A 22633-nucleotide genomic window follows, 5' to 3' on the forward strand; every position below is an offset into this window, starting at 1 on the left:
AACGCTGTCAATCAACTTTATGTATCTGCTGCTAAATGTGGAGAAACAACTTTTCGTTACAAGAAAACAATTTATCCGTTGTCATTGGTGACCATGCTATTTAGCAGAGAGAAAATGGGAAGCTGGAAGGAGAGGGTGAGCAGCGCCATATGGAAGGTGATTGACAGCTATAAGGAAAACTATTCTTGGCTTTGATTGATTTTTTTTCTAGTTAGCAATGGGGGAAGGCAAAGGAGCTGTTGTACGTTTAATTACCTATTTAGCTTAATTTGACATTTTTGACAAGAGCAAAACAAATCTTAGAATGATGCATTAAAATTGTTTAATGCATATAAGAAACATGCTTATTACGCATATAAAACTGGTCAGTTCTGAAGCTAACCCTAGGATGAAATTGTCTGTTTTATGTTATATTAATTGAAAGCAGCACCGAGGAGATAAAACTGGAGCTAAGTCAGTTGGAAACATAAAAAAATGATCACAATGTGTATTTTTATCATTTAAACTCACTGTCAGTTTGCATTTGTTTAAATATCTTTATTGTCAGCAGTGCACAAAAATTATTTACACCCACTGGTCACTTTTATTAGGAAACATCTCAGTTTGGCATATCAGCATGGTAATGCTAAGTAGCATAAAAAACACATACACGTCATTGTAAAACACATTTCAACAGCTTACTTTTACACTCAAAGGTATGCCTGCTTAATAGCTTGTTAACACAAATAATGAATCAGCCAATCCCAAAACTAGGAACTCAATGCATTCAGGCGACTAGACATGGTGAAGACGGCTTGCTCAAGTTCAAACTGAGCATCAGAATGAGGAAGAAACTGTTCCTGGGGAGAAAACTGGATAGTGAACGTAGACAGAGTTGGAGATTTTTCCCTCAGGGTGAGCGCGGAGTGACTGATGAGTGTTTTTACGGAGGAAATCTTACTCAATTGTCTGTAAGGACCAAAATCTCTGGAGTTCCTGACACTTTGCTGAATCAGTACCATAAAGAATTATGGTGACTCTGATGCCAAAAGGATGCATAACTCTGGATCTAACAATGACACTGGTGATTATGTAGGTCTGTATTAACAAAAGAGTGGTTTAATTCTCTGGTTTCAGAAGAATACATTTTATTTTGTGAATACTTTTTATTACTTAATCATATAGCTTAACTGGAACAATAACAGATTGTGCACACGCTACAACTAAATTTAGTATTTTGTGCTGTTTTAGTAAATGTACAAATATAGATGACTAAAGAAGGGAACATTTGATTTAAATTATTTTCAAAATGAAATATATTTGAATACATATACTCTCCTATTACATAAGCATTTTAAAAATATACAAACATTTTACTTACTCCTTGCAAGTGATTATAAGAAGTGTTATTCATCTTCACATAAATCAAGATGTGTTGGTACACTGAGAAAGCCACAAACCTTTTATTGAATGAAGGGAGGTGATGTGAATAGAAGTTGCTTTTTGAAAGAAAAAAAAATCTAGATTTGCTTTCCACTTGTCTGTATATTTTATTCACGTTTATTATTTATTATGAATGCTGTAGTCCTAAACGCTTCAGTGCTTAAATATAGATTGATGGATATATATTACCCGAGAAGCATGTATTATATTGCAAGTTACAACCCCCCTAAATTTTAATTTACATAATTTAAGAAGTATCATTTAAAAATCACATTTATGAACTTTAAAATGAGATCATTTACTTGGTATACAATTTCTTTGATCACTTCAATGTACTTGCCTAAAAGCGTAAACGTGTAATTATATACAGCTAGTTAATGTCCCTTACGAGCAACCGTACACCGAACGCGTCGTCGCTCGATCCCGCTTTTTCGGACCGCAGAGAACTGTGGCACACCTTTCCTCCAATCGCTGGCCGCATTTGAACAAACCCACCAATAAAATAGAGTTTTTGCAGCCGTATGCGGAACTTCCGGTTGCCTGTATAAACCGACTGAGGCCTCTCCATGCGGTTTTGATCCGGTGGATTTCAGCGCTAACCTCGTACAGGTATTAGCTCCATATAGAGCTTAATTATTACAGTTCCTAGTGTTTACAAGGTTAGTGTATGGTTAAACGTTCACGTTTTAATTGTATGTATTTAGATTTTGTCAGCAGGAAGCCCGTGTTAAATTGAAATCGTTGTTAGCTTAACCCGGCCGTTGACGCTAGAGCGCTGTAGCTTAGCATTTTAGCTTAGCTTCTCCAACGCCTGGTCAATTCTGCTGTTTTTCTTTAAATTTAGCTCCTGTGTTTACCTCTAAATTTAACTTCAAGTAATAAACGTCTTATATGTAGAGCATGGTAGCAGAAGTCCATTTTAAACTGTACAACACGCTAAGTTAGCAACGGTTATGCAACACAATAGATTTTCATTGTGGTTAGCATTCAGAAGCTAACAGTTAAAACGACGCGCTGTCTGACCCATTTGTGTGTTTTTCTTTTCTTTCTCGCATGCAGATTTCGTTCGAAGTACGCTTTTTGCGCAAACTCCAACAACTACTGCTGTTGGTTGTAAAAACCTCAAGCAGAATCAGCTAGTAAACGTCGACTTTATACCAGTATGTTTTGAATAGCGTGCCGGGCTAAGACAATACAAATGGTCTGCTTTGCATTGAGCGTGGGCGAATTCGGGATCTTTTACGGAACCACAACACATATTAAACGACGTACTTTATAATGAAAACTTCCATAAGTAATGTTTTGTTTGTGTTTACCAGTAAAACACATAATCACGTATAATGGCTGAGAATGACGTTGACAACGAGCTGCTCGATTATGAGGAAGATGATGAGCCACAAGGAGCCCCGGAGAGCGCAACCCCAGCGGGGAAGAAGGAGGTGAAGGGGTCTTATGTTTCCATCCACAGCTCCGGCTTCAGGGACTTCCTCCTGAAGCCGGAGCTCCTCCGGGCCATCATAGACTGTGGTTTCGAGCATCCGTCTGAAGGTAAAGGTCACGCAATTGTAAAAAGACATTTCATGTTTTTATTATTATTATTATTATTATTATTATTATTATTATAAAATACTGCAGTGGCAAAATGAAGTCAAACTTCCTCCAGCTATTTTAGTTATTCAGACTTATTTTTATTTAAATTTTTCCATTTTTGCTTGATTCTTTTATAAAATTTTGATATGACTGAATCCGAGTGGAGAATAGGGTTTAAATATTAGAATACATACCCAGGATGATTTTTATACTTAGAACTTGTCAAAGTATAAAGACATTTTGTTAAAATGCAGTTAGAAATGCCACTTCCACTGTGTAAAGTTTCTACAGTAAGATGCTAGTTTCTGACTAACCAGAGTTTTTCCGGCAGTAATAACAGACATTTTATCTTCCCTTTCCACCCTCCACCTGATTCTATAATCTCATTTAATAACCATCAGACACCTTTTCTAAACAACCATATTTATATCAGACATATGATTATAGGACATTTCCCTTGTTATTGCTGCTGAATTTGATTAGAGCTGCTGATGCATGCTCCTGCAGAATGGAGTGATAACTGCCTACCCTGAACAAATCTTAAAACATGGCGGTGGCAGCATCATGCTGTTTTTATTGTTTGTTATTATTATTATGGGCAGATAAATGTCATTCTGCATTAATAACATGAATTAAACCTTGGAAGTGGTTATTAAACTTGTATTATTAAAAAAAGTAATTACTAAGAGTTGATTTCTCTTATTTTTGGAGATTTATTTCTTCCTTGCTGCTTCAGTGAGGGGAAAAAGGCAGATCTAGTGACTCATACATTTTACAGCTGGACAGCATAGTAGAAATTACACACCCTAGTATTTTATAGATGTGGAATTTCTGGCTAGGCTTGTTTGTTTGCACCTGCATTATCATTCAAGGACAATAATTTTCAATGAATATGCTGCTGAAGTATTTTTTCTTTTGATTCTTGATTATTATTATTATTATTATTATTTTTAAGTATCTTTTTAATGTTTCTGTTTTCAGTCCAGCATGAGTGCATCCCCCAGGCCATCCTCGGCATGGACATCCTGTGCCAAGCCAAGTCTGGCATGGGCAAGACGGCCGTGTTTGTCCTGGCCACGTTGCAACAGATTGAGCCCGTCGATGGACAGGTGGGTTCGCTTAGCGGACCGCAGCGGTTTGGGTCGGATTTGGCAAACTGTAAAGAACTCATTTTAGTTTTGGGCCACACAAAGATCATAGATGTCCTCAGAGGGCCGTTTGTGGAAGAAAAAATATGTATGAAACCGATGCTGGCTGCAAAACATGAATACTTCTTAACGTTAAATGATATTGATCATCTTTTCATGTTGGCTAAAATTTGCAGTATACAAATAAACTCTGCCTTGATTTGATTGATAAAAAGTTATTGAATCACACAACCGTTTATTGCTGAAGGATTGATCGCGATCTTCCAATATTAAGACAATTGAGGCAGATTTACTTGTGCTCTCCTATAATAGACATAATTAAGTCCATGATCATTTAAAACAAACTCAGTAATATTCATTTGCATGATTTGTTTTTCTCTTTCTACCAAAAACTGGATGATAAAAATTTTCAGTCTGGTGTTTTAGTCTCAACAGCTGTTTAGAGACTCCATAAATCCTTTTGTTTGTTCTTTTGTGTATTTATTTATTTTTTATATTTAGTGTCTTCCAGTGCTTTTGTTAAATGTTCATTAGATTTTAAAGTTTAATGATTTTTTTTTACAATGTATTCTTGCAATATTATACCATTACCATAATATTACTTGGAAATGGTCTCAAAACAACAATATTATCGTTTATCGCAATAACGTCTGACAATTTATCGTGACAGGACCGTATATAGTTTTAATCCGATTAATCAATTGTCGGAATAATTGATAAATTAATTGATTACTTAAAGTTTAAATGAGTCTTTTTCTTAGTCAAAAATTGATGTTTCCATCTGTTTGGGGGAATAACTGATTCGTCTTCCACGGCGCCTCACTCCCTCCAGGTCTCTGTGTTAGTCATGTGCCACACACGAGAGCTGGCCTTCCAGATCAGCAAAGAGTACGAGCGCTTCTCCAAGTACATGCCCAACGTGAAGTGCGCCGTGTTCTTCGGCGGCCTGGCCATCAAGAAGGACGAGGACACCCTGAAGAAGAACTGCCCTCACATCGTGGTCGGGACCCCCGGGCGGACCCTGGCTCTGATCCGCAACAAGACCCTGAGTCTGAAGAACGTCAAGCATTTCGTCCTGGACGAGTGCGACAAGATGCTGGAGGCGCTCGGTACGTCTTCCCACTTGTCGCCAGCTGTTCGAAGCTAAAGGCGAGTGTGCTTATGGTTTTCTTTCCTTTTCTTCCCCCTGCAGACATGAGGCGTGACGTGCAGGACATCTTCAGGATCACCCCTCATGAGAAGCAGGTCATGATGTTCAGCGCTACACTGAGTAAGGAGATCCGGCCAGTCTGCCGCAAATTCATGCAGGACGTAAGAAAAACTCCTAACTTTTTCACATTCTGTCAAGTTTGGGGTATTAGGATTACTTCAGCCTGTCACAATAAGCGTTTTATCCATTAATCGCATTATAAATTAAAACGAGCGCTGTAAGTTTCATTCAGATATAAGGAAAGCAAAATACAAATAAAAAGGAGTAAATTCACTAGAGGCTGCCGTTTGTATCATGTTTCATTTTCATCCATGTTTCCCCTGCAGCCGATGGAGGTGTTTGTGGACGACGAGACCAAACTTACGCTGCACGGACTGCAGCAGTACTACTGTAAACTGAAGGACAGCGAGAAAAACCGCAAGCTCTTTGACCTGCTGGACGTCTTGGAGTTCAACCAGGTAAATCTACGGGCCAGACACTTTCTGACACGTCGTCGTCATGGAGCTCCTCAAGTTAAACAGCAAAAACACTAAAGGATGGAGGAAAGGTTTAAGGTTTTTTTTGTCACCTGTTTCAGAAACTTAAACTCATATTTAGTATAGATTTGTTGCAGAAAGCAAAAATATTTCAAACCTTCTGTCCTATTGCAGATAATGAAAACCCCTAATTCAGGATATCAGAGAAGTATATTGATGATCTCAGTCTGGATTAGTAGGATGCAGTCAGACGTCCTTCACATCCTCCACAAGGAGGTTATGTGACAAAAGGTCTTTGCTACAAAAGCTGGTTATTCAGAGTGCTGTATATTATTTATCTTAAGCAACATTGTAATTTTCTGAGACTGAATTTTGGGTTTTCATTATGTTAGCCATAACTGCTTAAAATATTTCACTCTGTCATAAATCTATACAATTCCGAGTTTCATTTTCAGAAATGAGCGACACAGAAAATTGATCTGTTTCACAGATATTCAAATTTCCCCTTTAAACCTACCCACATTTGTAGCCTGGTGTCGTGCCGCTAAGTTCCTACGCTTTGCCTCTAGGTGGTGATCTTTGTCAAGTCTGTGCAGCGCTGCATCGCTCTGTCTCAGCTGCTGGTGGAGCAGAACTTCCCTGCCATCGCCATCCACAGAGCAATGGTTCAGGAGGAAAGGTGAGACCCCAAGAAAGCTCATCGCTCTGCTCACACACCGATAAACACACAAGCCTGGACCAGCTAAATGTGTTCATGGCAGCAGAAGGCATCTTGCACTAAAGCTGAAACGAGCAATTCAACTAGTTTAGTAATCGATTAATCATTAACTGGAGAATATAAACCAAAGAAATGGCCACCTGCTGGAGGAACAACACAGAGGAGTGTTTATGAAGCCAGAACTGTACAAAGAACACAGATATTTTGTATTTAAAATGGGGGGGAAAAAATCATCTCTGTCTGTAAATGTGGTTCACACAGAACTCCTCAGTTATTTTAGCAACGCTTAGTTCAAATTCTGTAAAATAAATACCGGTTTTATGTTTGATATGATACCTTTTGTTATGCAATTATTAATCCAAAAGTAGACACGAAATACTGTTGCCATTTTATTTTCTTATTCGAAAAAGTAATTGAATAATTTTTTTACATGCATTTCAAATGCTGTTTAAAAAAAAGGTGCAAATGATTAAATGAAAAATTTGCAAAATGTGTCCATTTTTTTTACCTGACAAATGGATAAAATAATCAACACAATAATCGTTATTTGCAGCCCTAAGCAGGACGTTAACACTTTTGTTGCTGCTCTCCTCCCAGACTCTCTCGCTACCAGCAGTTCAAGGACTTCCAGAGACGGATCTTGGTGGCGACCAACCTATTTGGCCGAGGGATGGACATCGAGAGGGTGAACATCGTCTTCAACTACGACATGCCTGAAGACTCAGACACCTATTTGCACAGGGTGAGAAACCAGCCTTCCTTCCTTCCTCTTCTCTCTCTCGGCTATTTCAAAACATTCCAAGACTTTCTTTTCAGTTTGGATATTTGGGAGCGTACTTAAGGTGTTCTACTGGATTTTGGATTTAACGATTAGGTCGCCCGTGCCGGTCGGTTCGGAACCAAAGGCCTGGCCATAACCTTCGTGTCGGATGAAACTGACGCCAAGATTCTGAACGACGTGCAGGACCGCTTTGAAGTCAACGTGGCTGAGCTGCCGGATGAGATCGACATCTCCTCTTACAGTAAGTTCTCACCACAGCTCAGCCTAAAGGTGTTTATTGCATTTTAGAAGTCTGCGGATGTCTGATGCATCTCTCCTTTGCCCAGTCGAGCAGTCCAGATGAGCCCCCACCCCTCCAGACCAACAGAAGTCTCCTCTTCGTGGATCCAGTCTTTTTATTTGGAAGTAGATGTACTTCGTTGTTGATTTGAAAGCTCTGCACGTTTGTTCACAAAAACCTTTATTTTTATTGTCAGTTTATGGGGCAGGGGGGTTTGATTTTAATTTCTTTTATGGTTTCTTTTATTTTTTTTGTTTTGCCTCAATTAAAACTTTTTATAAAATGCCATTTTTATTGTTGTGCTCTCTCATTAAGACTGTTGTCCTCATTGTTTTATTGCGCTGTTGAGGTAAACCTTAATAGACTTGAGGAGTAACTTGGAGCTGTCTTGCTTTTTTTGTTTTGTTTTTTTTTTCGTTTTTCTTTTTTGCTTTTCCCGAAGCCTAGATTTGTATTGTAGGGTTTTATATCTTCAATGCTAAAGGTCAGCGGTCTTTAGATTTGAGTAAACCGACTGATTTGGCTCATGTGGCAGCTCTTTCTACAACTTTCTAATGGAATACCTTCTATATATTAAGTCAACAAGTAGAATCCTAGTGGTGAAATGGCAGATTTTGGCTAAGTTTAGGCAGTGTACCCCCTCAAAACGCTGATTCTCACTATGTATGTCGTAGTACTTTGGTGTGTAAACATAAAAATAAATTGGAACAAACAAATGAGAAAAGTGGCTGCTTGAAACTGACTTATAAACCATGCTAGCAGCTAGGAATGGTCTTGGCAACACGTGGAGTGGTGGTGTAGCAGAATTTATATGAAAATGTAAAACAGTTTTTAATTTCTTTAGTACAAAAATTCCTACTGCTGCTACAATATTTCAGCAGATTGAGTTATAGTTGGCACATTGCTACATAAAGGAACCCACTAAATTTAGGTGCTGTAGTTAAAACAGGAGATCCTTTTTACCCACAACCAACAGCATCTACAACTACCACTAGAATCTTTGATATGAGTAACAATTTATTTTTATAGTGAATGTTTTGAATTGAACAGCTTTTTTTCTGTAGATTTTAAAGGGGCAGTATTTGTTTTCCAGCCACATATAATTTTACAGCACAATCGAGTAACTTCAGTAAGTTGCCTTCAGTTATATAAAAAGAAATGCTGTACATATCAAATACAACCCCTGGCAAAAAGTATGGAATCACCAGTGTTGGATGAGCAGTCATTCAGACATTTCATGCTGTAAAACAAACTCGGATCAAAAACATGATACAATATTAAGGTCATTCCAAAGTGCAACTTGTTGGCTTTCAGGAACACTCAAAGAAATGAAGAGAAAACATTGTGGAAGTCAGTGAATGATACTTTTATTGACCAAACACAGGGAAATAAATATGGAATCACTCAATTCTGAGGAAAAAAGTATGGAATCACTCAAATTGGAGGTAGAAAAAAGGACACACCCAGTCTATTTCCTTTCCCTAAATGGACACCTGCCCCAGATTAGATGTGCCCGTTAGTGTGCAGTTCAAAACACCTGCAGTCATGACACCTTGGAGGGCTGCTGGACGAAGTGGAGTGGCGAGAACCATGACTCCAACAAGAGAAATGTCCCTTGAAACAAAAGAGAGGATTGTGAAACTTCTTGAAGAAGGTAACCCTTCACGCATGGTTGCTAAAGATGTGGGCTGTTCACAGTCAGCTGTATCCAAGATATGGTCCAAACACAAACAGCATGGAATGGTTGTTAAAGCCAAGCGTACTGGTAGACCAAGAAAGACATTAAAGCGTCAAGACAAACAACTAAAGGTCATTTGTCTTGAAAACTAAAAAAGTACAACTAAACAGATGAAGCATAAATGGGAGGAAGCTGGAGTCAATGTATGTGACCGAACCGTAAGAAATCGCCTAAAGGAGGTGGGATTTCAATACAGGAAAGCTAAATGAAAACCAGCATTGACACCTAACCATAAAAGAACAAGATTCCGATGGGCTAAGGAGAGGCAATCATGGACTGTGGATGACTGGATGAAAGTTGTCTTCAGTGATGAGTCAAGAATCTGCATTGGACAAGGTGATGATGCTGGAACTTTTGTTTGGTGCCGTTCCAGTGAGATTTATGAAGAGGCCTGCCTGAAGAAAACAACCAAATTTCCACAGTCCTTGATGATATGGGGCTGCATGTCAGGCAAAGGCACTGGGGAGATGACTGTGGTTAATTCTTCTATCAATGCACAAGTTTACATTGACATTTTGGACAGTTTTCTCATCCCTTCAATTGAACAGATGTTTGGAGATGATGAAATAATTTTCCAAGATGACAATGCATCGTGCCATAGGGCAAAAACAGTGAAGGCATTCCTTGAAGAAAGACACATTCAGTCGATGTCATGGCCTGCAAATAGTCCAGATCTCAACCCAATAGAAAACCTGTGGTGGAGATTGAAAAAAATGTTCCACAAGAAGGCTCCAACCTGCAAAGCTGATCTGGCAACTGCTATCAAAGAGAGTAGGCACCAAATACTGTTTGTCCCTCATCAAGTCCATGCCTCAGAGACTAAAAGCTGTTATAAAAGCCAAAGATGGTGCAACTAAATACTAGTGATGTATTTTGAATGGTCTTTTGTTTATGTGTTTTTCATGATTCCATACTTTTTTCCTCAGAATTGAGTGATTCCATATTTATTTCCCTGTGTTTGGTCAATAAAAGTATCATTCACTGACTTCCACAATGTTTTCTCTTCATTTCTTTGAGTGTTCCTGAAAGCCAACAAGTTGCACTTTGGAACGACCTTAATATTGTGTCATGTTTTTGATCCGAGTTTGTTTTACAGCATGAAATGTCTGAATGACTGCTCATCCAACACTGGTGATTCCATACTTTTTGCCAGGGGTTGTATAACTGAAGACATTGGTCCTGTCTGAGGCTGAAGCTTGGAAACGGTGCTACATCCACCGAGGCGTTCAGCACGCCTGAATGGTTGCCATGGGAGATTAAAGGATTTCTCAAGAATGTACGGAAGATTCAAGGCGACACTGCGTATGTTTTTGATGAGGGAATGACAACATGGCGTAGGGCTCAAAAAAGTCAATTTTACTTGATATTACCTTTTTACAGAAGTTACCTTATTAAAAGATAATGGTATTTGTAGTTTTCACATTATGAGTTAAAATACTTCTAAACAGTTAAATCTGTATTTTAGGGGAAAAAAAGACATTTCGGCAATCACTACAGAACAATAGCTAAGCTAGGTAGTTTATCTATTATCAATATAGTTTACCTTGACACCCATAACTAAAGTCTCGCTTGCTCACATTATGGAAATAGAAGACCACTTTTCTTACATTTTACGGAAATTAAAGCTCCTTTTTTGTTTATTCTTTTTAATGAGTTTGACACCTTTTTTTAATGTTGATGCTGGTACACCAACCAAAATAGCGTGTGAACGGAATACTGGGATTATGGGCCGTATCATGCTGTAGCTAGTATTTAACTTAAAATTACAGCTCAGAAAATGTTCAAAAGAAACTAGAATTTTACATGGAGTGAAATATTTCATGCCTTTGGGTTGTGAATTTGGGTGATTTTGGTTAAGGATAATAAAAAGCCAAGAGTTCATACCTCAAAAAGCATTAAGAAACATCGTGGGAAAAATATTGGAAACACCTGCCAAGGTTTCTTGAGCCTCTAAAAGGATTCTGAGTCAGGACACAGTTATGAGAAAGAGTGCTACAGCCAAGCATATTCATAGAAAGTTAAGTGGAAGGAAAAAGTGTGGTAGAAAAAAAGGTACACCCACAACAGGGATAACTGCAGCCTTGACCAAATTGTCAAGAGGAAATTAATTATATTGCTTCAATGGCTAACGGCTGCGTTTTTATTTAAAACTTCAACACAGTAAGGGTAAGAGTTTCTTTATTTGTAAAAAAAATTTTTTAAAAGTTATCACTTCAAAACCAATCTTTGGGTAAACCCTCCTTCCACAATATAAAAAACAGTATTGCTTTAGACATTTTTTGAAATGCTCTCAAATTGGTATGGTATTCTCATCAGGAACCTGAACCCAGGTTCAGAGTTCAGTGTTTAAACTATACATGAACTAACTCAACAGAATAAGGGGCCCTTATACAGCAGGTAGAACTACAAAGTTACAAATTCATCTGTACATAGCTGCTCTACAGTGTCTCTTGGAACTAGTCAAAATGACAAAACCACAGCATCTACATGGGCAGATAGCAAGGATAAAAAAAAAAACTACACCTGCAGTGGTACAAGATAATGACTTGGACATGTCTGCCTTGTATTCACACTTGACACTGAGACATTGTATAAAAGTTGACATAAGGTGCACAAACTAATCCAAGCAATAGTTAAGGGTGATGCTTTTGTTTCCCAGTTGTATATAAATCAAAGAATATACAGTGCCCACCTAGAATCAGTCTCTCTTTGAGAGTCCTTACAGTTCCAGGGTTTTGCACCCAACGGAAAACTTATTTCTGACTCGACTGCGAAGTCAGCAGTTTGAGGAAACAGACACCTCTTTAACATGAAAAGACACGGCTTCTTGTTTTGTTTCAGTCACATTGGGTGCTGCTCAATTACAGGCCAGATTAGGCAGTAGCGCGGTTCCACAAATTGCATGTTTACCTCATCACACACGCAGCTTTTAGATTTTATTTTTATAGCAAAAACCAGAGAGGGGCTGATTTTCCCCTGAAAGATTGTAATTTGCACAGAATTAGGTGGTCGACTGCTCGACGCCAGAATCCCAGGCTTGTTCTTCTGGTGCTTGCTAAATGTCTCAGTTTCTTGTGAAGGCAAAGGCAGGAGATGAGTCCAGCTGTATAAACAACCTTTGACATATTTCCTCGGAGTGTACAAATACTAAACCCATCAGGTTTAGCTTGTCTTTTTTTTTTTTTTTTTTTTTTTGCTTTTCTCCCCCTGGCATTCTTGGTCATCGGTCTTCGGATGCTGGTCTCTGACCGTCATGGACCAGTCTGCCTCTCCTGCTTGTGACTGACAGCTGTCCGTCCGTGGATTTCAGCCACAGAGAGGCTCCAAGAAAAAATCTCTTATCCCAGTGGCATGCCAAAGTTTCAACATGTCTGTCTCTTGAATAAATATCAAGGAATAAATACCATTGCGAGACAAACCGCAACCTTTTGCAATTGCCATTAAAGTCTTGTCAAGTCTTCCACTAAAGTCCTTGTTTCAGATTTCCTTTCATATCAACCATAAAACCAGTTTTCTATAAGTTAGCAACACCTAGAGTAGCAAGAAATGATGGCCATCCTTAAGAGTTTGTCCCCACGCTTGCTCCTTTCTCCTTGGCTGAAGTGCCACAGTTCATGGAACATTCCGAGAAAGGCAGAACATTCTCCTCCAGAAAAAACATCTCCTCATCTGTGATCATTGCCTGCATCTATTCAATAGCTACACTAGGAACAGCTGCTCTATAAAAAGTATCACTAATGGGTGGCAATTTACGCTGTTATGGAGGAATGCAGGCAAGGCGGGGGCAACAACAACTAGTCCTTGAATTTGTGAACGTCTCCGTAGAGCCAGAGTTGTGGGGGCATCGCCGCGTCGTTCAGATGGTTGCACTCATCGCTGCACTTGCAGGACTGGATGAACATGACGGATCTGCTGAAAAGGTCCCCGTCAGGGCAGGCGAAGGTCACGGTGGCTGTGCGCGTGCGACGAGGGGAGCAGCAGCGGCCGTCCCTGCACACCCCGCAGTAGTTGGGTCTGTACAAGCGAGTGCTCCTGCAGCCGGCGTAGGACAAGCGATGCGGCTCTGGGGCCTTGTGTGTACGCGAGCACTTCCTTCCTTTCTGTGGATTGGGAAAGAGGAGTAAGTTAGATACCTTTCAAAGACTGAGATTCTATGTCCATGAAATGAGTTATTTGATATTCAGTGAAGCACAATTCTCCAGACACTGGTACACATTAGAACTATTTTTTTTGTTGCAAAGAATAAACCTTATGCCAGTGGGAATAAAGTAACTACTGAACACAAGCAAGAAAGGCCAGGATGGATATAAACATATAAACATGACTGTGGCAGTCCAATGCAACACCATCCTTAAAGAAATGTTAGCATCAAAGCAGTGCTTGGCAATAACTCAGAAACTAGCCAAAGTCATTCAGTAATGACTTTAATATCAAAGCAAAAGTTACAGTATATGGACAGAACTTAATTAGAACTAGTCTGGTCATACCAACCACTCAAAACCTTTTTACACTAAGAGTCATTTGGCTAGCCAGAAGCCTAAAGCCTGTTAGATTACCAGAATGCTAACTTCCTACTGATCCAAAGCCACTTTAGGATGCATTTATACTAGCGCTGTATAATCTGCTTTAATCAAACTCTTGTTCATTTGCTTAGAAAGTTGGGTTTGTTTGAGGAGGTGTGAATGTGCAATCGACCAAAAAGATTTATTAAAAGTTAATTCTAGGACTGTTTGAATGCATATGTGGATGCCAAGCGGAGGGCATTGTGGGTAAATATAACCAAAACAAACAGTTGTGTCTAGAGCTAGAGGGATAAGTGGTGTTTTACTAAAGACAAAAGAGAAATCCTACACCTGATGAAATCTGACACTTTACATTTGGCAAAGGAGGAAGTTGTGCTCATGTCTTCTTCTGTGATTTTGTGTTGCTTCCTTTAGTAGTTCTTGGTGCAGCGCCACCACAGGCAAGGGAGTAAACAGGGATTTGGTTTGTTTGTTTGACACACTGCAATGTGAAAGAGAACAGTAGCACCTGAAAATGTAGTAAATGTTGCAATTTTGGTCCCCAATCAAATCGAGTCTACTGGACTGTCAGGTATGAAAACTCCTTTAATTGTGGCATTGGTCTAGTTTTTGTTGTGAAATGTGATAATCTTGACAGATTGGATTATTTTAAGAGTCCTACCGAAGGAACCTATCTTTTATTGTTAGCATTTACACCAAAAAGAAGGGATAAAAAATTAATATTTGTGTGGAGTTACGTCACTCTTTAGTCATCACTGCAGACATGAAAAACAAGGTGAAGGCAGTTAACTGCAGAGATGTGCAAAAACAAAATCAAGGTCAGAACAACAGATTATTGCCAAGAGAGATTAGCATGCCAGCGATGGTTAAGGGTCGACACTGGTACACATTAACTCCCACGGCAGCTCGACAAAAGCACGGAGGGTTCGGCGAAAACAGGTGCGCAGCAACCCATCAGGCTCAGAAGTGGGTTGTTGCCGGAGATGGAATGGTCCGGATAGCGCCGTGTACAAAGCGCGAGAGAGCAACACAGTGGGCGAAACTGCAAGCTCCAAATTACAAGGGCAGCTGTCAGTCAGCTCCAGAGCTCAAGAGATTTCACAACGTTCAACAGATGCAGTTGATATGCATGTGTTTTAGAACAAAGAAGTTCTAAAGTTTATATCTTTATAAACCAGTCCATCTTAATTAAAATGGACAACAAAATCAGGTGAAATGACTGATGAAAATAAAGTCCAAGGAATCTTTTGTATGGTCTCTCTGTGTAGAGTGATTTTATTCAGGACACTCCTGTTTCCTTGCACCACCTGAAATCAGTTTGTCCCTGTAAAATACCCCTAGATTTGGCATGTGCATGTTGCATGTCCTGTATGTCACTGTGTTGCTCTGTGATAGACTATTAAAGTATCCTCCTCTCACTAAGTCTCTTGAACAATGGAAAGATGTGGGAAAAGAGAAAATATCTAGACCATGGGTTTTATACCTCAGGCCTAAATGAAATGCTCTTCTCTTGAATTTTAAAGGTAATGAATAGTACATGGGCAATAAAACTAACACCAACAACCCCATAAGAGCAGCTGTGTCTTTAATCTAGACATAACCTTTGATGACTTTTAAGAGGAGACTCCAAATACATTCCTCACCTTCACAGGGATAGACATAGAGCTGCAGGGCCGAATGTTGCATAAGCGTGTCTCCTTGACCAGTTTACACCGGGCATTGTCGTTGGTAACGCGAGAGGAAACCCCCATCCCACAGGTCCGGGAACACTGTGACCAGGAGGTGGTCTGAACCACACATTGACCTCCCGTCTTACTCCAGACTATAAAAAATGGAAGAGAAGACAAGTGAATACAATTGAACAATGGGTACGCTGACATTTTGACACAGAAAGAATGGTGGGATCAGCAACAAATTATAGTGGGACGAAAGTGGCCATCAAGAGAAGTAGGGGAAAGTAGAAATTCATGGTTGAAAGGTACAGTAGCCTTATTCATGGAACAGGCAACACTGACACATACAGAGAGGGGAGAGCTGCGTGACAGAGGTATGTGCTGTGTGAGAGGGGAGAGCACCTCTGGTGTGCAAGGGGCCAGTGGAAAACAACCCTCACATAAACACTAACACACCAGCACAGACGAAGCGTTAAAGGCCCTCACTGACGCAGTCTGTGCGTCAAGAGGCAAAAATGGCTAAAAACATAAACATGATGCAGGACTGAGTATTGGAAGCAGACGCCACTCCAGGGTGATGGTGTGATGCAATGTCTTACCCGTCAGGTCCTTATTTCCATGTGGTTTGTCCCATTTGCGGCGCACTTCCAAGAGTTCATTGCCCAAGATGCCTTTCTCCTTTTTGGGTTTGTAAGGATATAGCTTCCGGTAAGGTTTTGCATAAGGCTTGGAGAATGGATAGATTGGGTAGGGGATAAAGGGGTACGGTAGGTGAGCAGGAGGTGGGGGTCGGCGGTGAACCGGGGGCACAACAGTGGTTCCCTTATGGCAGTCGATGCTGAGGCAGCACTGGCCTGGCACCTTCACTAGCTTGGGGGCCGGACAGGAAGGAGAAGCCAGAGGCACATGGCTGGGGCAAAGGGACATGCAGCCTACGGCTCCGTCAATGCAGGTACACTGGTGCTTGCACCCTGCATGGAAGTTTTCGCCATTTTGATAAATTCGGCCATTGTATTCGCAGGAGCGACCATCTGCTTTTGCTGAAAAGAGACAAGAAGACAGATAAGCTTGTAAATTGACATTCATATTAAGTTATTCACCAGCTCTTATATTACTCTAGCAGCTCTGCCTCTGTTTCATCCTTCTGTCATCCTGAACGGGATTGAGCATGCACCTCCAGAGGTTGATAAGACGATGTTGCCTTTTAAACAATGTGAATTTGTGGCAGAGAAGTCTATGGTGAAAGGTTGATGACATTAACTGATGTCTAAGTATGGATGAAAGTATGTTGGAAGGGATCAAATAGCCCAGGAAAGTCTGATTTTCAACCGGTATGTTTTGGCTAAATTTGGAAGGGACATAAGTCCTAATTTTAACATTTTATATATTCAATAAATGGCTTGGTTGACCTGAATAGACATAAAACACATACCTTTGGACATCTACTGTTAAGAGGGTATGGACAATGGATTGATACTTGTTATAATCTTTTATCTTTTAAGGACAGGCCTGTCCGATATGTCATACCAGAGTTGCAATGCTCAGTTAGAAAACTCACTCTGATTTACTGATGAAGGGAATCTGTAACAGGCAAACCAAGTAAAAAAACCAAGCAAATTTTCATCACTGAGGAGCATTTGTACTGCCGCCTATTTTAACACTTCCAGCCTGTGATTAGACAGAGCCTTTTCCTCTTTTGAAGAGGCACTTTCTGCAACATCAAGAGCCAAAGCAGGGAGGGTGTTTTGCCACAGCTGTTTCTCGACATTGGTTTGAATAAACTTCTGACCAGGATGAAACACCTTGTATGCAGTCCTGCCCTTTCTCTCCTATGTCATAGCACAACACTTTTATTCAGTACTTTCAGATAACCACAGTTTCCCTAAAAGAGCAAGAAACTGCAGTTTATGATTTTATCAGTTGTGTTTTCATAGAACAATACAGGTTTTGTTCTATGATCCCCCACATTTAGACCCATCCATCATCCAATCAGCTCAGTCCATTAGCATCCCTTTTGCTGCTTAAAACTGCAACTTTCTGACTGCTGTGTTTCTTGGCCTTCCTTTTTCAGACTTTCATTTGTAAAAGAGAAAAAAAAAGTCTTGAAAACCACATGTCCTTTTTTCTTTCAGTTTACAATTATGCAGTACTTTCACATAAAATCCCAATAAATGTCAAAATGCACTGAGGTTTGCGGTTGTGCCATGAGAAAATGTAAAATAGTTGAAAGGAGTCTGAATGTAGGCACATGAGAAGCAGATTGAAAGACGCTGTTTCCAAATTTATGAAGCGAGCCCTATTCTTAGACCAGAAAGCTGTTTAGGCTTGTTTATAATGTCCTGGCATGTAACCCCCCTCAGTGGGACTCCCCATACACACCTCAGATAGAATAACCCCCCAACCCCCAGTAAACACCCATACATAAATACCAGTGTGTGCGTGCTTGTTTGTGTGTTTCATGGGGGTGTTTGTGTACACACTGAAGTACTTATATAAATCCCAGAGTTGGCAAGGTTTCAGTCGCAGCTCATGAAGGGCCTCTGTTTTTTTGAAACGTGGCACAGTCTTCAAACCTCAAGACCCTATCAAAGAGAGACCCCAGCCCGCCTGGCTCGAGAGTCAGATTTTCCTCCCTTAAGTTACACATTGCCTCAGTCAACCCCTACTTATGTCAAAATCTAGGCCCAAAAAAAGCTTCCCAAACGCCTTTCTGCCGCCTCGGTGGTACACGTACGTACCCCTGCAGATGCCGTGGGTGCGACCCACATCGTTGCCGTAGTTGCACTCCAGTCCTTTATGGTGGTCGCACGGCTGTCCCTCGTGGCAGTCTTGGTTGAGTTGCGCTGCGCACACCTTGCAGCAGCCGCAACCGTCGGGGACCGAACTGATCCCAGGGGGGCAGGACGGGGGCACCGCGGGGCACTCGCACACTACCGGACAGTCAGCAGTCACCTGCAAGAGGGAGGAACGCATTTCATTTTACGCATAGTGATGGACCAACGAGACCACAGGAGAAAAAGGCTTGACTCATGTTACTCAGATCACAGAAATTCCTGAGAGTGTGTGTGGCTTAAACATGGGCATGAATAGTCAGCACTGTCGCGAGTCCCACAGGGGTATCTGTAACCCTCTGTCGCTTTCCGCTTGGCATTCAGCCAGCCTACGGGGATGAAAGGGATGATCTCCGACTCCCACCCCTCCACCTCACCGCTCCTTCATTTTGTTTTGTTTCCAAACCTCACTGTGTACATGCACAGAAAAAAACAACACACAAACAACTTCCAGTTAGTGTTGCAGTTCCAGGGGAGGCTGTCAGTCGAGGGATTTTCATACAGGGCAGACAACTTTTAGTGAGAATTGTACACTGATTTTAGTGTAAAATTGTCGCAAAAATGTTCCAAGGTAATAAACATAAATAGTCCTGTTGTACAGCAACAGGACTTTAACTTCAGGTTTATTTTTTATCTCTGCTGGTAATACTGTCGGATAGTATTACTCTAGTATAATTGCAGACATACAGTAGGACTGAAGCCAGTGTGCAAATCATTTTATTTATTTATTTATTTATTTTTTTCAAATTGTATGAACCTTCACACATATCCAGAGCCGACTTCACATAAAAACAAACTAAACCTGCTTAGGGCCTTCGAACCAGCAGGGGGCCCCCAAGAGTTCTGGAATTTTTATCACAAGGTTTTCTACTCATACTTTCCTCGCATCTTCTTCTTTTTAAACTCTTTTCAAACTGTACATTTCTAAGATTTATATTTTAAAGAAAATATCTAAACTATTTGACAGACCCATAGTTTTAAACACATTTAAGAAAATCTTCATGATGCAGCAGTACTGGTGCAGGGTGGTACTTTCACAGGTGTATGCAGACAGATTATAAGCACCAAATGTTATATGGAGAAAACGCTGACTAGAAAGAATTATTCCATCATTTTGTTTTGGCGCCCCTTCTAGTGGCGCCCATATGGGTTGCATAAAGTGCATACCCACTTTTTGTGCCTGAGTATCAGTTGTGTTTACAATTATAATTTAAGGCAACAAATAAAGTCATTGCAGTTGCATTTTTTGCATAGTGTAACTCAAATTTCCTAAATTAAACTTACTGCCTTCCGCCCGACTCAACTAATTTTATTGAAATGTTGAACAGGAGACACAACAGCAAAACTAAATAAATACTCATCTCTGCAGCACTCATACTTTTGAAATGCCCAAAATTTTCATATACTGTTGATTTAATAAATAATCGGAAGTCTGATTACCATACATTAAACTGACTTTGTTAAATTGACTTTGCACAAATGATAAGATGATTTTAATGTTGCTTTGGCGACAAGCAGTTGGTGGGATAATTGTAAATTGTCCCACAAAAATTAAAGCCGTAGCTTACTTGGAAACAGGCTGGCAGTAATTTGCCACCATGTATATTGCTTTTTAGCTAATTTTAACAGTTGCAGTTCCACTATAGCAAACAGATTTTCTTGAGAGATCGCTGGATACTGTATCAATTAAAAACAAATGTCCATTATCGTTTTTCTTCTCTTTACAATATAATGCACCATTTTAGTTACCTGTGGTTTGGTTCTGCTGCCGTTTATATGGGAGTTCAACAGTTGCTTTTCAGAGCCACTAAGTTCACAAAAATCTTAGTAGGCAGGAACAGATGACGAAATTTATATCCCACACCTTCAAGGTGGTGCGGGACTGTGAGGTATGAATTAGGCCCGAGGCTCTAACAAAGTTTGGGCTGGCCCTGCACAGACACCATGACAAATAAAGCTTTGCTGCAAGCAGCAACATCGTGGAATACTTTAAAGTTTTATTAGGTCATTCAAAATGAGATGGTTAAAAAAAAAAAGAAAACACACAACTGAAAAAGGTGGTTATACTACAAAAACACTGAATCTTACTAACTAGTTTTTAGTCAAATTTCTTGTACAAACATGGGGAAAATGTCCTGTTACAAGTTAAATAATCCGCTAGTGGAACTAGTAGTTTTTCATCAAAGTTAATAATTCATTAACTCCAAACAAGGTGCTGTTTCTTGCTGAAAAGCTTGTGAGTTTTGTCTTATTGCAAGTGTACTAAGTTGTTTGCAACAGAAACTAGACCAGATACACTTAATGAGATTTTGTGGTTTTGATAAGGCTGATCTGATGAGCTGTACTGACTTTCTCCTGTCTGTTAAGGTTCAATTTGGAGCTAAAAACCCGCTCAAACTTAGATTTTGACTGGCATAGAAAAGTTGTTCATGCATCTCCAGAATTTTGCAGCGTTATGGTGATGCAAAAGTAAATAAACCATATATTTTACGAAATATTTTTAGATTTTTTTTGTGTGTGTGTTTGTTTGCCGTAACGAGCTGAACGAGCCACCTGGAAGCTGAGGCAGGAGACAGCAGCTTTCCTTACTGGAGACAAATCCTCAGCACCGAGGGTCTCCACCAAGCAAAACAACAACAGAAATAAAGACAAAAAACAATCTACAACTACTCACCACCGCGACTATCGCCACTCCCAACGCGGCAAACAGCAACTGTATCCCCATGCTGTCAGTCAGGTGATACTCATAGACGACAAGTTGATCTTAAAAACACTTTACGTCACAAAGATTTAATCCCACATCCAGCTTCTGCCCGCATCGATAATATCCAAATTCCAGACTCATCCTCAGGTGTCCTCCATCACTTGAGAGTTTTGATGTCTTTTCACGTTCTGAGTCTTGTTTTTATATCGTCCCCGTGCTTCCCTGGGTAACCACGCCCACTCGGTTCCTTTAACCAATCAGCACGCGGCAGTTCTCCTTAAAAGGTAAAAGGAGCGGAGCCCGCGAAGGCTTCGGCTCCGAAAGCTGGATGTTTTTTCGGGGTGTGGGCGTGGCCAGCCATGAATGCAGTCATTCATAAAAACTCGGAATTACTACATTCCAAAGCAGGCCTCGGCTTTGGGGCGTCCGTTTATTTATGTGCGAGCGAGAATAATATTTTTGATGCTTTAAAGTCCGTTTTTTTTTTTTTTTTCCCAAAGACATACCTCTGTCAGGCTGCTGCTGCTTTGTGAAAAGTAAAATAAATATGCTCAGCTGCTGGTCCATGCCACATTAATGCTAGAGGGGACGGCGGGAGGGGGGGGGGGGGCATGAAAAACAGAGAGGAATTTCCCCTCAGTCCACTTTATAAAAATGCTTCTAGACACGAGTGAAACGTGGAAAACAAAAACACGAAAGGCAGACAGAGTGTTCCCAGGAGGGAAAAAATTTCCATGATTTTAGCATAGAGATGTTGAGAATGATTATAATAATAATATCCAGAGCCCGTTTTTGGCTGCGGCAGGCTTCACACACAAAAAAAGTCTATATATGAGACGAATTTTCACCAAAAAAAAAAAACACGCTGCACCTGACCTATGATTAAAGCATTGCTAGGCACACTCTGAAACTGTGTGGGAGCATTTAAAGGGACAGCTCTACATTTTTAAAGTTTAATTAAAATGTCATAAGCTGCTATTATCTAATCTATGATGGATCATCTCTTTGTATAATTTAGTATGAATCTTGAATAAACTGACCAAACTATCCTAAAACAACTTTCAAAAATATTTTCTTAACTTTTTTAAATTCAATTAAAAGCAACTGGATGATAGACAAGAAAAGCATTACAAGCTTTGAACACATCATCATCATTTCGTGAATCTGAAAGAAAATTATGCTTTTTTTCACAAATAAAATCTGAAACGGGTGGATTGCATTTGTATTCGACCCACCCACGTCAATACTTTGTAGAAGAATCGCGACTACAGCTGTAAGCCTTTTGGGATGTGCCTCTACGAGGTTTCCTCATCAACAAAACTTTAGCCCCCCTGTCTTTTTGCAAAATGGCTCACCAGCCTGGTCACGAAATCCCACTTCAGAGATTCTGAACCGCCCCTTTAAAGTACATCCTCAGCCATTAGGGTGATCCCTTCATCCCTGCTATAAGTACAAAGATTGCATGATCTGACATCTTTCAGTAAAAAGGAATTTGAGGTGTGTTAAACTGATGTTTATCCAAATTGGGAAACCAAACTG

General features: G+C 40.1%; 2 protein-coding genes across 2 annotated transcripts; one reads left to right on the forward strand and one right to left on the reverse strand.

The window, feature by feature from the left end:
• Window positions 1-1905: 1905 nt before the first annotated feature.
• Window positions 1906-7913, forward strand: ddx39ab (DEAD (Asp-Glu-Ala-Asp) box polypeptide 39Ab). Its single transcript, XM_015008610.2, has 10 exons — window positions 1906-2031; window positions 2742-2970; window positions 3994-4121; window positions 4993-5269; window positions 5353-5471; window positions 5697-5828; window positions 6416-6525; window positions 7162-7306; window positions 7439-7586; window positions 7672-7913. The coding sequence occupies exons 2-10, from the start codon at window positions 2763-2765 to the stop codon at window positions 7686-7688; spliced, it is 1284 nt and encodes a 427-aa protein (XP_014864096.1). The 5' UTR covers window positions 1906-2031; window positions 2742-2762; the 3' UTR covers window positions 7689-7913.
• A 3611-nt stretch (window positions 7914-11524) lies between these two features.
• LOC106930819 (CCN family member 1) lies at window positions 11525-21285 on the reverse strand. The gene is made up of 5 exons (XM_015008611.2): window positions 21065-21285; window positions 18298-18511; window positions 16159-16599; window positions 15530-15708; window positions 11525-13463 (listed from the first exon to the last, which is right to left on the reverse strand). The coding sequence occupies exons 1-5, from the start codon at window positions 21113-21115 to the stop codon at window positions 13158-13160; spliced, it is 1191 nt and encodes a 396-aa protein (XP_014864097.1). The 5' UTR covers window positions 21116-21285; the 3' UTR covers window positions 11525-13157.
• Window positions 21286-22633: the final 1348 nt, after the last annotated feature.

The sequence above is a fragment of the Poecilia mexicana genome, unplaced genomic scaffold, assembly GCF_051168715.1.
Source record: "Poecilia mexicana isolate PSO_F unplaced genomic scaffold, ASM5116871v1 scaffold_8, whole genome shotgun sequence".
Taxonomy (NCBI): domain Eukaryota; kingdom Metazoa; phylum Chordata; class Actinopteri; order Cyprinodontiformes; family Poeciliidae; genus Poecilia; species Poecilia mexicana.

Coding starts and splice junctions, on each gene's coding strand:
- LOC106930819 (XM_015008611.2), bottom strand. CDS start 21,115: ATGGGGATACAGTTGCTGTTTGCCGCGTTGGGAGTGGCGATAGTCGCG. Junction 16,600..18,297: donor CACCCACGGCATCTGCAGGG/GTACGTACGTGT, acceptor GTCTCTTTTCAG/CAAAAGCAGATGGTCGCTCC. Junction 15,709..16,158: donor TGGAAATAAGGACCTGACGG/GTAAGACATTGC, acceptor CATTTTTTATAG/TCTGGAGTAAGACGGGAGGT.
- ddx39ab (XM_015008610.2), top strand. CDS start 2,763: ATGGCTGAGAATGACGTTGACAACGAGCTGCTCGATTATGAGGAAGAT. Junction 2,971..3,993: donor TTTCGAGCATCCGTCTGAAG/GTAAAGGTCACG, acceptor TTCTGTTTTCAG/TCCAGCATGAGTGCATCCCC. Junction 5,829..6,415: donor ACGTCTTGGAGTTCAACCAG/GTAAATCTACGG, acceptor CTTTGCCTCTAG/GTGGTGATCTTTGTCAAGTC.